This window comes from Mirounga leonina, unplaced genomic scaffold (genome assembly GCF_011800145.1).
Source record: "Mirounga leonina isolate KUSES-001 unplaced genomic scaffold, KU_Mleo_1.0 Mir_185910, whole genome shotgun sequence".
In the NCBI taxonomy this organism is placed as follows: domain Eukaryota; kingdom Metazoa; phylum Chordata; class Mammalia; order Carnivora; family Phocidae; genus Mirounga; species Mirounga leonina.
The window spans coordinates 3580-23425 of record NW_023270480.1 but is presented as its reverse complement, the minus strand read 5'-3'; the positions used below and the strand labels follow the sequence as shown (position 1 = coordinate 23425).

General features: G+C 53.9%; 1 protein-coding gene across 4 annotated transcripts; it reads left to right on the top strand.

The window, feature by feature from the left end:
• Window positions 1-2220: 2220 nt before the first annotated feature.
• Window positions 2221-15288, top strand: LOC118023933 (zinc finger protein 446-like). 4 transcript variants are annotated; one of them, XM_035025348.1, is made up of 7 exons: window positions 2221-2626; window positions 3908-4288; window positions 4366-4567; window positions 4838-4932; window positions 6528-6612; window positions 6836-6928; window positions 7070-7655. In XM_035025348.1, the coding sequence occupies exons 1-7, from the start codon at window positions 2588-2590 to the stop codon at window positions 7594-7596; spliced, it is 1422 nt and encodes a 473-aa protein (XP_034881239.1). In that variant the 5' UTR covers window positions 2221-2587; the 3' UTR covers window positions 7597-7655. The 4 variants fall into 4 exon arrangements, with proteins under 4 accessions (XP_034881239.1, XP_034881238.1, XP_034881237.1 ...); XM_035025347.1 differs by lacking the exons at window positions 2221-2626; window positions 7070-7655 and adding exons at window positions 9334-9395; window positions 15079-15288 and having other exon boundaries at window positions 2968-4288; XM_035025346.1 differs by lacking the exon at window positions 2221-2626 and having other exon boundaries at window positions 2968-4288; window positions 6839-6928.
• The last annotated feature ends 4558 nt before the right edge of the window (window positions 15289-19846 follow it).

The window sequence follows — 19846 nt, the reverse complement described above, 5'->3', positions numbered from 1 at the left end:
AGAAGTTGGAATGGATGCACATTGTGTAAATCCTTGCACAGCACTGGGAAGTCCACAGCCTCAGCCTCCCCTTCCAGCCTCCAGGTCATGGTTCAGAAGGGTTTAATGGCACAGTCCAGAGAGGCTTCCTGATAAAAACTTGTCAAACATGTGCATGGTAACAGTCTGATGCTTGTTTCATCTTAGCACACTGCAGACATGCCATCAGTGTGTGTTGTCACAGAGCTGCAGGGACTTGGCTTTGACCCATGTCTCTTTGAGGCCAGAGGATAGATATGTAGCCTGTCTGAGGCCCACTGACTTTCTGTGATAACTGTTATCCCCTTGGCAGCCAGAGGTGTGCAGTCAGCCCAGGAGATCTAGGCAGGGTGGATTGCATGGGGCGGCCCCAATTAGGACTTAGCTATCTGGATATGAGTCCTTATGCTTCCAGGCCAGGGATTCTAGGCAGGGGTCACCAATAGTGGCCAGAAAGATTGATTCCAGTTTGATGGGTCTTCTAGTCCACTACCTCCCAAGATTTGGCAGCTATGCGTCATGTACTATGCCCACAGACCTGTCGCCCTCCCATTCTCACTCCCTTCCTCCCAGCAGTGCCAGAATTCTTTTATTCTGGAATCTCACTAATCCTGCAAGGAGAGGAGTCTTGCTGAACCCACTCCCAAAGACCCTTAGATGCAGTTCCTCTGTGCCAGGTCTTCTGGTCCCCTACAGGTCTCCAAGCCACTGTTCACCCCTCCTGGACTCATCCTTTCTCCTCTGCTTTGGTACACACTCTGGCCTCACCCCCATCTTACCTTCCCTTGGCATGGCATCATGAGGGTGCCATTCTCAGTCTGCACAGCTGTGAAATGCAGACAAACCCACACTCTGATAGCTCTTGGGAGCCCATGGGATTCAGGAGCAAAGGCAACTGTCAAACAGCAAGTGGGTACTCAAGTCATACACAACCTTTTCTGCATCTTGGACTGAAGCTCCTGGAGCTCTCATGACCCCTTGACCTGGGTCTGATGTCCTATGCCATCTCCCCCTTCATTGAGCTCTTTCTCACCTGTGTGCTTGGCCCCTGCTATGCCTCACTTCCTCTACCCTTCTCAAACCCACCCCTCCCAGTACCTAGGATTGGTCAGTGGCCGACACTCCGGTCTTATGGGAACAGTAACCATAATTACCTGCTTTCCCCTCTCTTGGGCCTTACATTGCCCTCCCCTAAACTTATGTGGTCATGTTGAGCCTTGTCCTGTCAGGCTAGTCCTTCTCTTGATCCTGAACAGGCTGAGTGTAAAAGTGCTCTTGAGCTCTTTGGGGCAAGATGGTGGTGTGAACACATGCATTTCATTTGGTTCAAAAACCCACTGAAGCTACAGAGATGAAAGTGTTTAAAAATATGAACCCACAAGAATGAGGATGGTGAAACGGGTCCACAGCAATGGCATTCTGGAACTGGAAGCAGATGCAGATGTGGGATCTATCTCTGATTTAGAGAAAGCCAAATACTGATTTGGCAGTGGGGGAAGTGGATTGAGGTCCCACCAGGCTTATACTGCAGAACGCCAGAAGGCATGCAAACCAGCAGCCCCCTGGGAGAGGAGACTTAAAACAAAGATGACTTGGGGAGAGCTACCAAAGCTATTAGAGCACCAGCTCTCCCCATAGAGTGGATGGTGGAAGAGTTATTTCTGGGGAATCCATACAGTTCCAGAGAAACGATCTAAGTCCTCCCCCCTCCCACACGCACACACACAAAACAGCTCAGTCTGATGACATATAGAAGAGTTGACAGGCCCCAGCCATGCAGATGCTCAGAGCTTCCAGTCAGTGTGTAAGACCACTGCTTTTCATTGAGTGCTGGCAGCTAGGTATTAGGTATCACAAGAAATCAAAACAGGCGTATGCAATTTAGGATTGAATGAGCCATGGTTCAGCTACTTGATTTCTGGAAGCGAAGCACCCCTTCCCACAGTGTGATTCTTGCCTACTGAGATAAACTGAAGATAACTGGTACTAGTTGTGGTACCCAGTGTAAAAGGTTAGCAGCGTCCCATAAGCTGGACAAAAACCTTCATCCCTCACTTCGCAGTACTGACGTCTGAAAACATGTCTGAGACTCAGGATATAAATCCTGGGACAGTTTCCTCCTGTGTAAATGAGTGCCCACCCTGGTCCTTGTTCTCGACGTCCTCAGGGCGCTCAGCAGAGGTCGAAGGAAGGACCCCAGCACCGTCCTCGCTGGAATCCTTGCCGGGGTTGGCGGAGAAAGTCCACAGATTAGGCCGGACTTCCGGGCCCGGACCCTGCTTCCTCCTGGGACCACCTGGAGGCGAGTCTCCGCCGAACTACACTACACAGGCCGTCACTTCCGGCCTCCCAGGAGGACCGGGCGACGCTCTGGCCGTTTCCTTGGAAACAGAGGGAGGCGGGCGGATGTCCTCTAGCGGTTACCAAGGGGACTGCTCAGCGCCTAGAACGAAGCCTCAAGAGGAGCGCTGGGGAGGGGCCTAGGTGGGGTGCTGGCTCTGAATGGCCGTAAGGTCACGCTCCTCCCCCCTCACCTCACTTGCCAATAGGCGCCGGGTCCACTGTGCACATGCGCAGGATTCTAACATACCGTCCATCACGGCCGTTGGTGAGTCTAGGGTCGGATGCAGAGGAAGAGCGGTCGCCGGTGAGGGGAGGGAGCCCCCAAACTCTGCGACTCCTCAGATTTCCCTAGGAGGACCGGAGCTCTTCTCAGTCGTGAGAGGCCTTTGGAAATGAGCGTCCACTGGCGGAGGCCGCGCCCGTCCTTGCGTGCTGAGTCTCACGGGAAACGTAGTCCGAAGGGAGGGGGCGGGTCCTGCCAGCAGGCGCGTGATTGGCCAGGGCGCAGTCGCCATGGCAACGCGGGGAGGGGCGGGGAGGCGGGGCCCCTTACCCGGAGGGGCTTCCTGGCGCCCGCGCCGCGGCGGAGGTGCGCGCGGGCTCGGCTGGGCGGGGCGCGCGGCTCGTTCCTTCCCCGGGAGCCGGGCCGCTCGGTGCTCCCGCCCTCCGGAGTGTCCGCCTACCTCCCGACGTGCCCTGCGCTCTCCACCTCCTAGCCTCAGCCCGGCCGTTCTCCCACCCAGCGCGGCGTTCCCTTTCCTCTGGCGAGAGCTGTTCTTGCCCCTCCCTTTTGGGAGACGGACTCCGGGGGCTCAGGCCGGTTCTAGCTGGGCTGCCGGGCCCCCCAGGTGGCCTTGTTTCATTCCAGACCCTCTTGACGGTCGGGCCACGGTGTCCGCAACTCGTAGCTTTGTTTTGTTCTGTTTTGCTTTTCACATGCTTGGTTCGGGCGGTGTGAGTCAGTCGCAGTTCGCTGTGGTCAGCGAGCGCGTCCACAGTCCCTGCCTCGACCCATGGCACAGACGTGCCTCGTACTTCTAGCCGGCCCCCCGGGTGCCCACTTGAGTCAACATGTCCCGATGTCCTGGCGATCATGGGGACGCGCACCCCGCCATAGCCCAGCATGGCCCCGTATCCTACTGCTGCCTCTTCCCACCTTCACTGCCCCCGCTCACCGGGGGTGATGGCCTCACCCAGTCCCTGGCTGCCTGTCCCTCGGCCTCCTGCCTGTCACTTTCCTTGGCTCATGAGGCAGACCCTGGAAGCCTGCGATGACTCCTTTTGCCTACCTCTTCATCACCCCCTGCAGTTTCCTGGAAGCTCCATTGGACAACTTGCCTCCAAAGCATTCATCCACAAGGCTTCCTTCGGCCGTCAGTTCCTGTCAGCGGCCCTCTCCTGTGACCCCTCCAGGAAGCGTTCCCAGCCTCATGCATCCCTGGGCCAGGGTCCTCCCTCAACCAGCCTCAGCCCCCTGGGCTGGGCCTGTCTGCTCTACCCTGGCCATGGCTTCTTAGCCCGCACCCTGACCCTTCCTTTCCTGCAGGTCCCTCTTGTTGGCTACAAGAAGACACCCAGTACAACAATGCCATCCCCACTGGGCCCCCCACGCCTGCCCTCTGTGGACCCCATGGCTATCCTGGAGGAGCCTGAGGCAGCACGCCTGCGCTTCAGGGGATTCTGCTACCAGGAGGTGGCGGGTCCCCGAGAGGCCCTGGCCCGGCTCCGGGAGCTGTGCCGCCAGTGGCTGCGGCCCGAGGCGCACTCCAAGGAGCAGATGCTGGAGCTGCTGGTGCTGGAGCAGTTCCTGGGCACACTGCCTCCGGAGATCCAGGCCTGGGTGCGGGGCCAGCGGCCAGGCAGCCCTGAGGAGGCTGTAGCCCTGGTCGAGGGCCTGCAGCATGACCCTGGGCAGCTGCTGGGCTGGGTGAGTGTGGCCAATGTTGACTTCTTGAAGGGTCAGGAGCCAAACTAGAGCCCCTGTGACTTTCCTCTTCCCTTCAGATCACAGCCCATATCCTGAAGCAAGTGGTGCTCCCGGCAGCACAGAAGACAGAGGAGTCCTTGGGGAGCTCCCACCCTTCAGGGACAGTGGAGCTCCTCGGGGCGACCTCTGGGGAGGCCTCACAGGACACCCACATGGAGAAGCCTGCCCAGCTTAGCTGCAGTGTGAAGGAGGAGCCAGATGCTGATGGGCAGGAGATGGGTGAGAGTGGGAGCCACACAAGGTCTGGGGGCTCCCGGAGGGAATGTGAATGTCCCCAGATGGGATGGGGACTCAGGAAGGATTGCAGACTGCAGAGCTGGGTCCCAGGAGGCAGGAGGAAAGGAGTGGTGGGCTGCCTGCCGTGTGACTGGCACACACAGTAGCCTCCTGCCTCCTGGCAGAAGAAGGCCAGGGCTGCGGCACCAACACCAGCTCACCTGCCATGGCTCACAGGAGCGGCCCCTGACCCTCATCTGCCTCATTTCCTAGCACCTTCCAACCCCCCAAATCCAGCCCAGTCCCGCGAGGGGCACCCTGGACACCGGGAACCAGCCTCCACGTCCTTCCACCCGCCCAGGATTCAGGTGAGCAGCCCCAGGAGAGAGGTGCAGGCACCCAGTAAGAGGAGTGTGTCCTTGGTGGTCACTCTGCTCTGTTAGTTTTTCAGGCTTCTTGGCTAGCAGCTGTTGTGCTCTTTGCTGCCTGGAAATGGAGTTGGTATCAGGGTCCCTCCTGCAGGTCCTGCAGGACAGGGACAGGCTGGTGGTCTCTCTAAAACTGGGGAAAATTTGGGCCTCAGGCCATGGGATCTGGTTTGGAGTGACTGGAACTGGTAGGGGTTGGCTTCCTCATTTACAGAGAAATTGGGGATTTTGAAGCACCCAGCAGTCTTAAACTGGTACTTGGGGATTTGAACCCTCATGTGCACGTGGGGAGGGGTCAAGATGATGAACCTTGGCAAGAAAGCCTGAGCACCACACAACAGTGTGGCCTCCCTAGCCCACCAGAGATCAGAATGGAGATAGCTAGGCCATAGCCTGCAGCCTCCTCTTTCCTGGGGCTTTCCTCAAAGGCCAACCAGCCCTGGATTGTGGCCAGCGAGGCATGGAAGCTCCACTGAGGCCCCTGCTACCTGGAGTGCTTGGTTCCTGAGTGTGGACAGCAGGGCTCCTATCCTCTCCCAGCAGTTTTTCTCCTAAGCCACTCCACTGGGGAGCGTTCCCGGTGGAAGAGCTGGTTGAGATGTGCTTGGAGGCTAAAAATTCCTCCGGGCTCTCTCCACAGTCTGATGGCACAGTGGGAAACAGCTGGGTGGGCAGGCCACACCCTCCAGCGCCTCCTGATCTACAGCCAACAGCATTCCAGCTGTGGCTTCATGTGGCTGTCTTCTCCCTGTGCCTGGACCTCCAGTGGTTTGTCTGTCAGGATTATTTTCCCCACCCTAGCAAAGCCCCAGATGATGGGATTTTGGGAGGCAAGGGGAGCAGAAGCCAGGAACAGGGAGTGCATCCCCTGGTAAAGTCCACAAGGGTCCTGCTTCGACCACCAGAGCTCACCCTCTGGCAACAGGCAGGAGCCAGCCCACCGCCCCACTCACACACATCTGAACCCTGGGGTGCTTGGCTGCACCTCCTAATGAGAGCCCTCCTGCCCTCAACCTCCCCGCAGCCAGGTCCCCACATCTAGGAATGCTGACAGCTTTCAGCAGCTCCCCCAAGGAGGATCTCTGTTACTTTTATAACCAGAGGCTTGGGGAGAGGTGGCTGGATCCCCTTGGGTCCCCCAGGCCTTTTGCTATCAATGCAGCACACTGTTCAAGGCAAGGAGGTGGGGACAATCGTATCGGGCCCCCACCTAGGCTTCCCGCAGAACCCATCAGGGGGTTCTCAGCTCCAGTCTGTCTGGCTAGACTATGGAGTGGGGCTTCTGAGGGCGACAGGTGCTAACAGTATCCCCCCAGTGAGCTGGAAGACAGCTCCTCTCTGCTCTGTTTCCCAACTTTCACACACCCTTCTCATCTTCATCCTTATCGAGCAAAAGAGCCTTAGGTAACCTGCCTGCTTCCTCAAGTAATTAGTAAGGTTGTGACTAGGGGACACGGGCAGGGTAGGGCACTGCAGGGCGGGGCGGAGAATGGGGGGTGGACGGGCACCAAGGGTGATGGGCCATATCCCCACAGGAGGAATGGGGGCTACTGGACCCGTCACAGAAGGAACTGTACTGGGACGCAATGCTGGAGAAGTATGGCACGGTGGTCTCCCTGGGTGAGGACCAGCCATGACCCCTCCTTTGGTGTGTGCATACCACTGGCTGTAGGGCTCACTGCCCGGCCCTTCCCTGTGCACGTCTCCCAGTGCTCACCCGAGGTCCCGCTTGTTACCTGGGGGCACCGTGTCACCCACCGGGGCCCCCACCCTGCCCCTAGTATGTAAGAGCCCCTCACCCACCCCCATGCCAGGACTGCTCCCTGACTGTCCCTCACCCCAGCAGGGATACCAGCCCCCCCGCCGGAGGCACGGGCTGAGTCGGGGCCAGGGGCCATGCGTACGGGGACAGAGGGTCGAAGAAGCCTCCACCCAGGTGAGTGCTCCTCCATGCGACCTGAACCACCTGTTCTCTGGTGGGGTGGGAGCTTGTCTGCCCCCACACACCTGGCGGGAGAGGGTGGGCCAATGTGAAGGGCACTGGGCTACCTGGGACTGCCACCTCTCCTTCCCCCAGGAGATGAGAGTGAGAGCCACTGCGAGGGTCCGCCCCACTGCCCAGAGGCCCAGCCCCCCCGGGGCCCGGGGTCTGTCACCTGGGAGGGCCCGTCTGGGGCCTCTGTGTCTGCCAGGGCAATGCTGGAAGCAGAGCTGGAGCCTGGTGCCCCGCGAAGGAAACCTTACACCTGTGAGCTGTGTGGCCGAGGCTTTGACTGGAAATCAGTCTTTGTCATCCACCACCGGATGCACGCAGATGGGCAGGGTACACGGGCCCCGGTACTGGCCACCGGGGGTGCTCAGAAGCTGCCACAGGGTTCCCGGGAGCCAGGCACACCCCGGCACCCCCGGCGCGTGCTCCCAGGGCCCCGGAGCTATGCATGTGAGGAGTGTGGGCGCAGCTTCAGCTGGAAGTCGCAGCTGGTCATCCACCGCAAGAGCCACGCGGGTCAGCGGCGCCACTTCTGTGGAGACTGTGGCCGTGGCTTCGACTGGAAGTCCCAGCTGGTCATGCACAGGAAGAGCCACCGGCCCGAAGCCCCATGAGTGGCTCGAGAAGGCGGCCTTATCTTGGGGGCCTTGGAGCCTCCAGGGCCTGGATGCAGTTCCCGGGGCTCTGGTCCCAGCCTTCCCGGGGCTGCTCAGCCTCTGTCTGTGAATCAGAGTTCCCAGGAGGGCCCCGTGCCCCATGTCAGTCTCCCCAAAACAGCCACCTGGGTGTAAGTAAAAGAAGCTGCCCGGTGGGGCCTGGCTTGGAACCCACTGCCTAAGCCTGGTGACTTCCAAGCTCTGAGATCCGCAGCTGTGACCTGATGCAGGCTGACAGGCTAAGGACTCTCCCTACTCCTGGGACCTTAGTGGCCCCAGGTGGATGCTCAGAAACTGCCCCTTTCCACCCTTCCTGAAGCTTCTGGGCCTGATGTCTTGGTGTGGAAGGTGCTGAAAGCTCAGGAGAGCATGCTTTGCTTCTGTTTGCAGGCAGATGGAAAACTAATGACCCTTCACATTTGAGATTTTTTAAAAATCCCACTTTTATAATGGGAAGTTTCTGCATAAGAATTCTGATCTCTGCTTTCTGCTGGTCAGAATATCAGCAGTGCCACTCCTGCCTGGCGGCTGGACCCACAAGAAGGGCCAGCAGTCCTGGCCACCTGGCCTCCTTTGTTCCTCGGCCACCATGTCTTTCCTTGGTCTCTTTGGCCTTTGAGCTCTTGAGTCCCAGCTTGAGTGGACACTAAGGGGACTTCTTTGCAAGTATGGATGAACAAGGAGGGTGGCCTCTGAGGAAGGGCCCACAAACGGATGTCACTGGGGCCATGTGATTTAAAAGTAGTCTGTGATCACTTAGACAAATTTGAAATATACAAGAGAGCAAAGGTAAGGGAAATGACCCCGAGTTCCACTGTCTCATGCCAGTGACTATTCCAGGAGTCACACGTAGGGGCATTTTATAAATCATCTTGTGGAGTTACTGTATATATCATGCTCTTCTCACCCATTTCCCTGTTACTAAAAATGTATTTTGATGCCTGGGTAAAAATTCCGTTTTCTGTCCAGCAGCGTCATTTCCTACCAAGCCCAGATAGTTCATTGTTCCCCCTGTGGTACCCAGTGCATCACCAGTGATGCATGCTTCCAGGCATACACTTGGGGCGGGACTCTGCCTATTTCCCTTAGACTCGGTCTCCCAAAGTAGGATCGTTGCATCTAGAGAGCATGGGACTTTCGTTTTCTTTTTGCCTTGAAACAACACTGGATTCCTTGAGCCAATTCCAAGTCTTCCCCTCCCCCCACAACACCAAGCAGTTCTCCAACAGAAAATATTTTTTAGGGACGCCTGGGTGGCTCAGCCGGTTAAGCGTCTGCCTTCAGCTCAGGTCACGATCCCAGGGTCCTGGGATCAAGCCCCACATCGGGCTCCATGCTCAGTGGGGAGTCTGCTTCTCCCTCTCCCTCTGCCCCTCCCACCTGCTCTTGCTCGCTCTCTCTCCCTCTCTCTTTCTCTGTCTCAAATAAAATAAATAAATAAAATCTTTAAAAAACAAAAGTTGAAGCATGAGAAAGATTTGATGCACCACTGCAGGCTTTGAAGATAGAGGGAGTCACACTGTGGCCTCTGGAAGGTAAGAACAACCCCTGGCTAACAGCCAGCAAAGAAACCGGAGACCTCAGTCCTACAACCACAAAGTATTGCAATCTGCCAACAACTTGAATGGGCTTGGAAGCAGATAATTCCCAGGTCTTCCAGATAAGAGCCTAGCCCAGCCAACGTTTTGATTTCAGCTTTGCGATACTCTGAGCAGACAACCCAGCCAATGTCTCCCGGATGTCTGACCTACAGAACGGTGAGCTAATGGATGTTTTAAGTTTTAAGTTTGTGGCAATTTGTTAAACAGCATAGAAAACTCAATACAACCATGTATTATTAATGGGTTTAGTACTGCTCATGGCCAAAAATATAAAACTGGCCTGCATCCAGTGATGAATTGGAGTGTGGAATAAAACGGTGATAGTGTTTTTCCATAAAATTTTTAAAAATAAGAAACGAGGGGCACCTGGGTGGCTCAGTCGTTAAACATCTGCCTTCAGCTCAGGTCATGATCCCAGGTCCTGGGATCGAGCCCTGCATTGAGCTCCCTGCTCCCCAGGAAGCCTGCTTCTCCCTCTCCCACTCCCCCTGCTTGTGTTCCCTCTCTCGCTGTGTCTCTCTCTGTCAAATAAAATCTTAAAAAAAAAAAAAAAAAGAAAAGAAATGAAGCAAATCATGACTTTGGAAAACCTTAGCAGTATCTACTACAGCTAAATCTATGTATACTCTTACCTGAGCAATTCCACTCCTGGGTATGCACCCAACAAAAATGAATGCTTGTTTCAGTTCAGGTCATGATCTCAGGGTTGTGAGATGGAGCCCCATGGTCGGGCTCCACGCTCAGCACAGAGTCGGCTTGTCCCTTTCCCTCTGCTCTTCCTCCTGCTCACTCGATCACTCTGTCTCTCATTCAAATAAAATCTTAAAAAAAAAGAAATGAATGCTTATGAGCGCCAAAAGACATGTACAGAAACATTTAGAGCAACTATTTATAAAAGCGAAAAAATCAGAAAACAGCCCAAGCCCACTGCAGTTATCAATGTATTGCCTCTCTGCTCCATATCATTACCTGTCTGCATTAACGGGCTGGACCTTGTAGTCGGTTCTCCTTTGCAGTCAACATATTAAGCTTTGTCAGTAGAGGGCACTGGAGGGAAACTACAAGGTGCCTTCCTGTTTCTCTTCCACCTACTACCACAGCAGTGCTACATGTGGAAGACTGCCCAGAGTAGGCATTCTCGGCTAGCTCAAAGCCTTGGCCCGGCCTAGTAACCACCTCACCACGGTATCCTCCTGATGTGGATACCATGCACCCCAAGGTACCCTGCTAGCAAGCAGCTTCCCAATGTCTCTTCCAACAGATACAGCTGTAGGCCTTGTACCTGCGGCACCTGAACTCCCTCCGTGTACCCCCTTAGCGCCTTGGCCCACCACCACACCAAGGTGTTTCCTGCTTGGCTTGGGCAACCCAGAGAGTTTCTCTGCCACCCAGTATGCTGCAAACACCCATTCCCCAACAAAGTCTGAGCCCCAACCTTGAGGAGAGAGCTCCCACTTGAAAGTTTATTCTTACTTTGGGCAATCTCTCAGCCCTAGGATTTTAAGAGTTACTCCCCTATTATAGTTAATAACTTTTATTTGTTTATTTTTAAGATTTTATTTGTCAGAGAGGGAGAGAGCAGAAGCAGCGGGAGCGGCAGGCAGAGGGAGAAGCAGGCTTCCCGCCGAGCAGGGAGCGCGATGTGGGACTCGATTCCAGGACACTGGGATCACAACCTGCGCCGAAAGCAGCCGCTTAACCAACTGAGCCACCCGGGCACCCCTATAGTTAATAACTTTTTTTTTTAAGATTTTATTTATTTATTTGAGAGAGAGAGAATGAGAGACAGAGAGCACGAGAGGGAAGAGGGCAGAGGGAGAAGCAGACCCCCTGCCGAGCAGGGAGCCCGATGTGGGACTCGATCCCGGGACTCCAGGATCATGACCTGAGCCGAAGGGAGTCGCTTAACCAACTGAGCCACCCTGGCGCCCCTATAGTTAATAACTTTTTTAAAAAGATTTATTTCTAGGGGGTGCATTGCTGTTTCTGTCAAAAAAAAAATCTTTAGGGGCGCCTGGGTGGCTCAGTCAGTTGGGCGTCTGCCTTCGGCTCAGGTCATGATCCCAGGGTCCTGGGATCGAGCCCCGCATCGGGCTCCCTGTTCGGCGGGAAGCCTGCTTCTCCTTCTCCCTCTCCTACTCCTCCTGCTTGTGTTCCCTCTCTCGCTGTGTCTCTCTCTGTCAAATAAATCAATAAAATCTTTTAAAAAAAAATCTTAAAAAAAATAAGAAAAAAAGATTTATTTCTAAGTCTGTCTACTGAGCACAGAGTCAGATGGGGGGCTCCATCTCACAACCCCGAGACCATGACCTGAGCTAAAATCAGGAGTCAGTTGCTCAACCGTCTGAGCCACCCAGGCGCCCCTATAGTTAATAACTCCTTATATCAAATTTACCCTGTTCAAATTACTGTGTGGCTTCTGCCTCCTGACTGGGCGCTTACTGATACACCCACCAATAGCAGTGTGGATAATTACGCTGGCTATGCATGCAGTGAAATACTCTGCACACAGCAATGACCAAGAACAAGTGATTGCTACCTGTGGTACTGTTGAATTTTAGGCACAGATGGAAGGGGGGGACAGAGCTTGGCCTCGCCCAGCAGTGTGGGGCTCTAAAGCCTCTCCAGCTTCACTTCCCAGTACAGGGTCCTCTGGGCAAGCTCCAACTGCCCCCACTTCTTCCTGGTGAAGGCCATGACCGTGTCCTCAAAGGTCATAGGTCTTTAAGACAGGGACATGCCTGTCCAGCCAGGCCTAGATCATCTCCTCTCCATCCTTGCTTTGAACAGATTCAGGGGAGGGGGCAGAACAGGCAGGATTCCATTAGCGCCCAGGGTTAGGAGGGACCCAGGCCCAAACCCAGAGTCACTAGAAGAGTGGACACACATTCCCAAGAAGTTCCATCTCCATCCACAAGACTGCTGTTCATCCCTCATACCTGTTTGGCCCTCCCTGCCTTGGGGACATGCCCTTCCCTCCCCTCCACTTTGGCCAGCCCTTACACCACAGCTCCTGATTCCCTTACACCACAGCTCCTGATTCGCATCACCCTCAGCTCCTGATTCCCACGGCTAACTGCCCCTTGGGTCCCTACCCGGAAGTCTCCAGACAGCTTAGACTTCATTGGCTCACCCCTCTGGCCACTTCCCGTATCACTCAGTGGTAACTCCATCCCTCTAGGTGCTCACAGCTGAAACCAAGGGGGCCCCCATAATCTTCATCTGGGGTTCACAATCTGGCCACCCCTCACTCTTCCACTGCCGCCATCCTTGTTCTTCATATCATAGCTCTAGCCCCTCCACTGAACTGGCTTCCTCCCAACCACGTCCTCCCCTCCATGCTCTGTCTGCCCCACACAGTTAAAGGGATCTTGCTAAAGCTTTAGTCACCACTCCAGGTCAATACACCAAAGAATTGAAAACAGTTACCTAAAACAAGTACATGTACAAGAATGTTCATACTCAAGGGGCACCTGGGTGGCTCAGACAGTTGGGCACCTGACTCTTGATTTCTGCTCAGGTCATGATCTTGGGATCGGGTAGTCAAGCCCCACATGAGGCTCCCTGCTCAGTGGGGAATCTGCTTCTCTCTCTCTCCTTCTGCCCCTCACTTGCCAGGAGGGGCCAGGTCTCCTTGTGAGGACAGTGGGCTGGACACACACTGTGCCCTAGATCAGTGGACCCAAACACTCCTTGGGGCATCAGCTTTGTTTTTGACTTTTATTTTTTTAGAGAAAGAGAGCGCGCGCCCATGTGGGGTTGGGGGAGGGGCAGAAGGAGAGGGAAAGAGAGTCTTTTTTTTTTTTTTTAAAGACTTTATTCATTTATTTAACGGAGAGAGACACAGAGAGAGAGGGAACACAAGCAGGGGGAGTGGGAGAGGGAGAAGCAGGCTTCCCGCCGAGCAGGGAGCCCGATGCGGGGCTCGATCCCAGGACCCTGGGATCATGACCTGAACCGAAGGCAGACACCCAGTGACTGAGCCACCCAGGCGCCCCAGGGAAAGAGAGTCTTAAGCAGACTCTGTGCTGAGCAGAGCCCTATTAATTTTAAAGCCCGTACATTTTATTTATTTATTTTAAGATTTTTTATTTATTTATTTGACAGAGAGAGACACCGCGAGAGAGGAAACACAAGCAGGGGGAGTGGGAGAGGGAGAAGCAGGCTTCCTGCCAAGCAGGGAGCCCGATGCGGGGCTTTATCCCAGGACCCTGGGACCATGACCTGAGCTGCTTAACGACTGAGCCACCCAGGCGCCCCACCATACATTAATTTTAAAGCAAGCTTCACATCATATAATAAACAAACATTGTTTCAGGTCACCTTAAAATAGATAACTTCTAAATTAACAGATGTTCATCCACATAATCCTGTTTACCACCTGGAACCACACCTAGGAAGTCCCACCAACCCATGCCCATCACCAACTCCAATTCCCCTCAAGTGGGCACCATCTGTTGGGGAATCGAGGGCTTTTTCTGGGGTCTGCACAGGCCACAGCCTCCTCCCACAATGGCAGATGCCTATGGGTAGACCCCTCTCCTAATGGGCCATGGGTGCTCAAGGAGGCAGTTCATTTTCACAGGAGCCTTGTGTTTTCCATGGTCTCGGCGATACCTAACACCATCTGAACAAGTGTCTGGCCATGTGTATGTGCTCCATCCCGCTTCCCACTCTGTGAAGGCCCCACCCACCCTGTCCTGCCCCTGCAGTAGTTTGCCAGGTCTGCCTATCCTCTTCCCCAGCACTAAACACACCCTGGAGATCTCCCCTCCTACCACATCTGCTATCCCTTCAAATCCGCCCTCTCAAGCTATGATCAGAACTCCCCCCACCCTTCCCAGAAGGTCTCCCCACCCCATTCCCTTCCCAGAAGTTTCTACCTAGCCCACCCTTCCCAGAGGTGCCCCCCCACACTCTTCCTTAGAAGTTCCTCCCTATGGGCCTCCTGCCATCCAACCTCCCACAGCGAGACCCGGCCCATGGCTCCAACCCATGAGGCTCTGCTTGGCCTTGCTTGGATAGGTGGCGTGTCAGGAAATACAGGAGACACTAACTCAGCCGGGGTCCCACTACAGGGCAGCCAGGAACCATGTCCATGTCTCCTCAGAGCACCTTCACCAGGGATAAGCACAGTCTAGAGAAAAGAGCCAAAGAGGGAAGAGGGAGATGACCATGAAATGCCTCTTGTTACCAACACTGTTTATCATCATGACTCATTTGCTGAAAGAGAAAAACTCATCTTGAACCATTAAACCTGAAAGCATAGGCCCAAACAGGCAAGGGGTGGGGGTGGGGCACTTAACATGAACCGTCAGGGAAAGATGGAACAAGAAGACCCTGTGGACTTAGTCGTCTTGAAGAAACTTCACCATCTGAGCCGTCACTATAGCATCTGATTGTATTTCGAAAACTCACTTGCTTATGTGCCAGGCATGATTTATTCCCTAGGCCAAGAGCTGTTATTCATGGGATTCATGGTCCACCCGCAAGGGTGTCCACCACCCACTACAGGGATTCCGGCAACAAGCCACTCTAAAAGAACATGACAAAAGCATGGTGCCCTCTACCACCTTTCACTGCTCTTCCTAAACAGCGGGGGTTTTTTGTGGGGAGAGGGAAGGTAGAACTGGGGAGAGTTCTGACACTTGACTGGTGCTCCAGTCTGAATTCTTGTGTCCCCACCAGATTCATGTGGAAATCTAATCCCCAGTGTGGTGGTATTTGGTGATGGGCCTTTGGGAGGTGAATAGATTATGAGGGCAGAGCTCTCATGAATGAAAGTAGTGCTCTTATAAAAGAGGCCTGAGAAAGTTCCTTTGCCCCTTGTACCACATAGGAACCCAGTGAAAAAATGGCCATCTATGAACCAGGAAGCAGGCTCTCACCAGATGCGGAATCTGCCAGTGCCTTGATCTTGGACTTCACAGCCTCCAGAACTGTGAGAAATAAATGTCTATGGTTTATAAGCCATTGAGTCAGCTGCATTCTGTTACAGCAGCCCAAACAGACTAAGACAACTAGCCAAGCATGTTTTGAAATAAAAGTAAGGAGAAAATTCCTTATCGGATATTAAAACTTATTACTAAGCTATGCTAATTAGAGTGGTATGGAACAAGAAAAAGCAGAAAGATCAACTGAATGAAATAAGAATAAAGTATGTGTGTGATCAGGGTGGGAGAGAGAAAAAAATGTCTATGATCTGGGGTGCCTGGTTGGTTCAGTGAGTGGAGCATGCAATTTGATCTCAGGGTCATGAGTTTGAGTGCCATGTTGGGTATAGAGTTTACCTAAAAAAAAGAAAAAATATGTGTCTGATCTATCAAATTAATAATAATTATTTACTTTTTGTATTCGCCCCCCCCAGGGTAGAAACTCAATGAATTATGTTTTAGTCCTTGCAAATGTAACAGCAAAAACTGTGAATGCCCCAAGCTGGCTGGGCTTGAAGAAGCAGGGATTTGTATAAGGTGCTGGTGAACCTGTAAATCTCCAGATCCACAGTGAGATCTTTTAATCTCTGCCCTTGATATTGGCAATGATGGGGTTGGCTAAATAATTCGTGGCTAAAGCACCTCTCTCAGCCAGGGTTTCTTTCACCATGAAGTGGGAACAAGACTACAATCCACCTTGTGAGATGTGATGAGGAGACAGACTGTCAAGTGAGAAGTACCGGCCTTGGTCTGGCCCCAAGGGACCCCATGAGGGTTGTCAGGTACCATTTTATTCCTGTTGTTGACGATGATCCCATTCAATGACACTTTGAGGTGGGATGGACATGCAGATGAAGAAATAGGCTCTTACTGACCGCTAGAGCCACGATGCCAATCTCAGAGACAACAGGTAACCCGTGTGGGGTCCTTTCCTGCACTTTTTTGGTTTAATCTCCACAAACATCTTTCAAGGTGGGCGCAATAATCAGTGCCACTTTACAATGAAGGAAACCAATCCACAGGAGACGGGTGGTTCAAGGGACCTGCCCCAGGCCACACAGCCTGTCAGTGGCCACCTCTCACTCTACAGTCCAAGCTCTGGGATCCAAAGACCCAGGTTCTAGTCAACCACATGTCCCTGCACCCCACCCCATGCATCCTCAGCATGTGGTATTTTGTTGATTGAGAGGAGTTCTTCAGTCCACATCCCAGATGCTAGCTTTGTCTGCTAGGAAATGCAATGACACACTACTCGGGGCCGCTTGAACTGGGTACACAGGAATGCAATACTCCTCCTCAGGGGAATGACCACCACTTAATACCCACTCACAGCATCACACACACAAGAGAAGTATAGAGGCTTAGGCTGCCACCAGGCAATGAGCAGCTTGGCACAGAAGCCCAGGGAAGGCTGGAGAGCAGGGTCCAGAAGGTCTAAATGGATGTGACGAGACATGGGAGGAGCACTTGGTCCCAGTGGGAGTGGCCAGCTTCATACTCTGCTGCTTCATCCATCCACTCCAACCTTCTATCTAGGCTGTCTCTGGTACCAGAGGTTACAACAGCCTTAAGATAAAAAGGACCTACTGTGTGTAGGGCGGGAGAATGGGCCTTGTACCAGTTGTCAGACGATATGGAATCTACTGTGTGCACCAGGGGAAGGTCGGCCTGGGCGAAAGCAGGGGTGGCCAGCCTGGGTCTCTGCTGCTATGCTCACACAGATCGGCTCCTTTGCTGGCCAGAGTCTCTCCTGAAAGGTACAAGTGAGGTGCAAGCGAGTGAAAGAAACTAAGAACCTGCTCTGTTCGGGGGCGCAGACTGGACCACGGTGGGCACAGATCTGAGTGCACACGGGTGCCACAAAGGGGCTGCGGTTCCTCGGGGCACACATGGGGTTCCTTAGGCCCCACAGGGCAGAGAAACAGTGACAACAGGAACGACCAGTTCCTGGAAGATAATCACATGCATGGCCCGCTGTGGGAAAAGATTGCCAAATTGGAATCGGCACCGCAATGCCCAGAGACTCCATGGCTCACGCAGCCTCGGGGGCACCACCTGCTGCAGCTCGCGTCAGGCCCACAGCACACCGGGCAGCACTTACGGGCCGCGTCCCACCTGGACTTCTCTCCTCTGAGGCCTCGGCCGCCTGGGGCTTCCCTCACAGCTCCCTCAGGGCCCAGTCGGCTCTTCTGGAACCTGGGCCAGAGGACTCCAGAGCAGGCTGGTATTGCAGCCACACTATTCCTACCTCAAGGGTCTTGGGAAAGGCCCAGAGACAGGAGCAACAACAGCACCCTCCTCACAGGGGTCACGAGAGAGAAATGAGTGAACACGTGTGGAAAGCTGACAGAGTATCTAATCTACAACACGGTAGGCCATAATAATTCACTTATCGGGGCCCCCAGATCCCTTGGGCAGGGTGCCTCCCTGCTTGTGAGGCACTGGACTGCCCCAGTCCATGGATTGTTTTCAAACTCGTGACTCAATTTTCCAGTTTTGTCATTGCAGAGCCCCATGTAAGTAACCCTTCATCTGGTCATCTGACTGTCCTAGTTGTTCCCTGGTAGGAGGGGATCTGGTCTGAGCGCTTGGGCTAATCCTTCTCCCTATCCCATGCGCAGCCGGCTGGCTCCCCCCTCCCCCACCTGCTTGTTCTTCCTCCTATTCCTGGCTAAATCCCCCACATTCAGTCTCTTTTTCATAGAAATCAAGAGAAAAATATTCAAGGCAGACATACTATTACAGATACGGTATAATAACAAGTATCTATTTGGTCTCCGTCCCTGATTTCTGGCACAGCGCTCCTAAAACTCTCGGGATTTCCTGAGTCGTGGGAGTGTCTTCCGCTATTGATTAAAAGCCCCTTGCAGGCATCTGCGCTCCCCCAGCGCGACTTTCCGGCCGAGGCGCACGCGCTCCGAGGGGTGGCGGGGCCGCGGGATCGCAGGGACGCTGAGCGCGCGCTCCTGGCGCGGGGGCTGGGAAGCGGGAGGCTCCGGGTTCGGCTCACTCCCGGGACGCCGTCTAGACAGCCCGGCCCGGGGCTAGACCTCCACGGCCCCGCTCGAGGTTAGAACTCGGGAAGCCTCAGGGTCCCCACTGCTGTGGTCGGGGTGCTTTGCAGCGCCGTGTGCGCGTGGCCCAAAGAGGCGGGAGAGTGGAGGAGTCCCGGCCCAAAGTGGGAGGAGGACCAACCCCCGTGGGAGAGAGTAGAAAGCTGGATGAGAAAACTCGGCTCCCTTTCTTGGGTTCTTTTCGGGGATCGCTAAGGCTGGTGTGGAACCCAGGATTCAAATCAACCTCGCCTACGCCCACGTCCCCATTGCTGATGTTCAGGAGAGGGAGATCGAGGTCTCCGCGGGCCTGCGCCTCAGCGCCCGTCGCGAGTTCCGTCTGCCAGGGACCTCTAGGAGCCTTCGGCGCCCGGGGGCTGCGACCCCGAGCCCCGCCGGGGTTGAGGAAAGGCCTCTTCGAGGCGGTCGTCTCCCAAATCAGAGGTCCTGGAAGCACCGCGTGCAACTTCTCTAAGCTGTGAGGGGTCAACTTTGAATCAACTCCCGTACTTCAGCGGGGTAGCTAGATTTGTTTAGCACCTGGTAAGGAAGGGAGGGTTTGCCAAGAGCTTCCACTACCATGGTGAGGTTTAATCCTTCCAACGGCGCTTGGATCCCGTTGGGCATCTTCCCCCTCTCCTTCCCCTATTTTGAAGCTATACGTGGCTGAGCCTAGAACTCGAAACCAGCTCATCTTACACAATTCCATGAAAAGTTTTGGAATAGCGTGGTCTCTAGTTGAACTTTAGAGAAATTTCCTTCAACTGTAAAATGGGGATAACGATGCATGAGGATGTTGTGATGATTAAATTAAATGGGATAACACAGGGGCACTTGGGTGGCTCAGTGGCTTGAGCATCCAACTATCGATTTTCCCTCAGGTCATGATCTCAGGCTCCTGGGATCGGCACTGTGTCTGGCTCCATACTCAGCGTGGTGTCTGCTTGGGACTCTCTCTCTGCCCCTCCACCCTGTTCGCTCGCACTCTCTCTCTCTCTCAAATAATAAAACTTAAAAAAAATATATTAAATGAGATAAAGCATGTTAAACACCTAATCCTAATACTTGGTATGGTGTTAATGAACATGCAGTGTTTATTGTTAAATTACAACACTGTGGGGTGTTTTGGCTCTCTGGTGTACAGGGAGACCAAACGGATCAGGCTAGGGATGAAAATTAGCTAGCAGTATGATTTCATTCCTTCACTCATTTAAATAACCCTCGAAAAAATTAAAAGGTGAATAAATACACACTAAGCAAATTTCAGTTACTGTTTATGAGCCAACCTTTTATTGTTGATTGTAATTAAAACGATAAGGTGAGGCCTCTTTGATGGTTCTTCAGGCTCCTGAAGTCTTCCCTTTTTTTTTTTTTAAGATTTTATTTATTTATTTGAGAGACAGAACACAAGCAGGGGGAGAGGCAGGCAGAGGGAGAAGCAGGCTCCCTGCCGAGCAAGGAGCCCGACACGGGACTGGATCCCAGGACCCCGGAATCATGACCCAAGCCGAAGGCAGCTGCTCAACCGACCGAGCCACCCAGGCGTCCCTGAAGTCTTCCCTTTTAATGCATGTTTTGTTAAGAGTTGAGAATCCTGGGTGCCTGGGATTCGGCTCAGGTC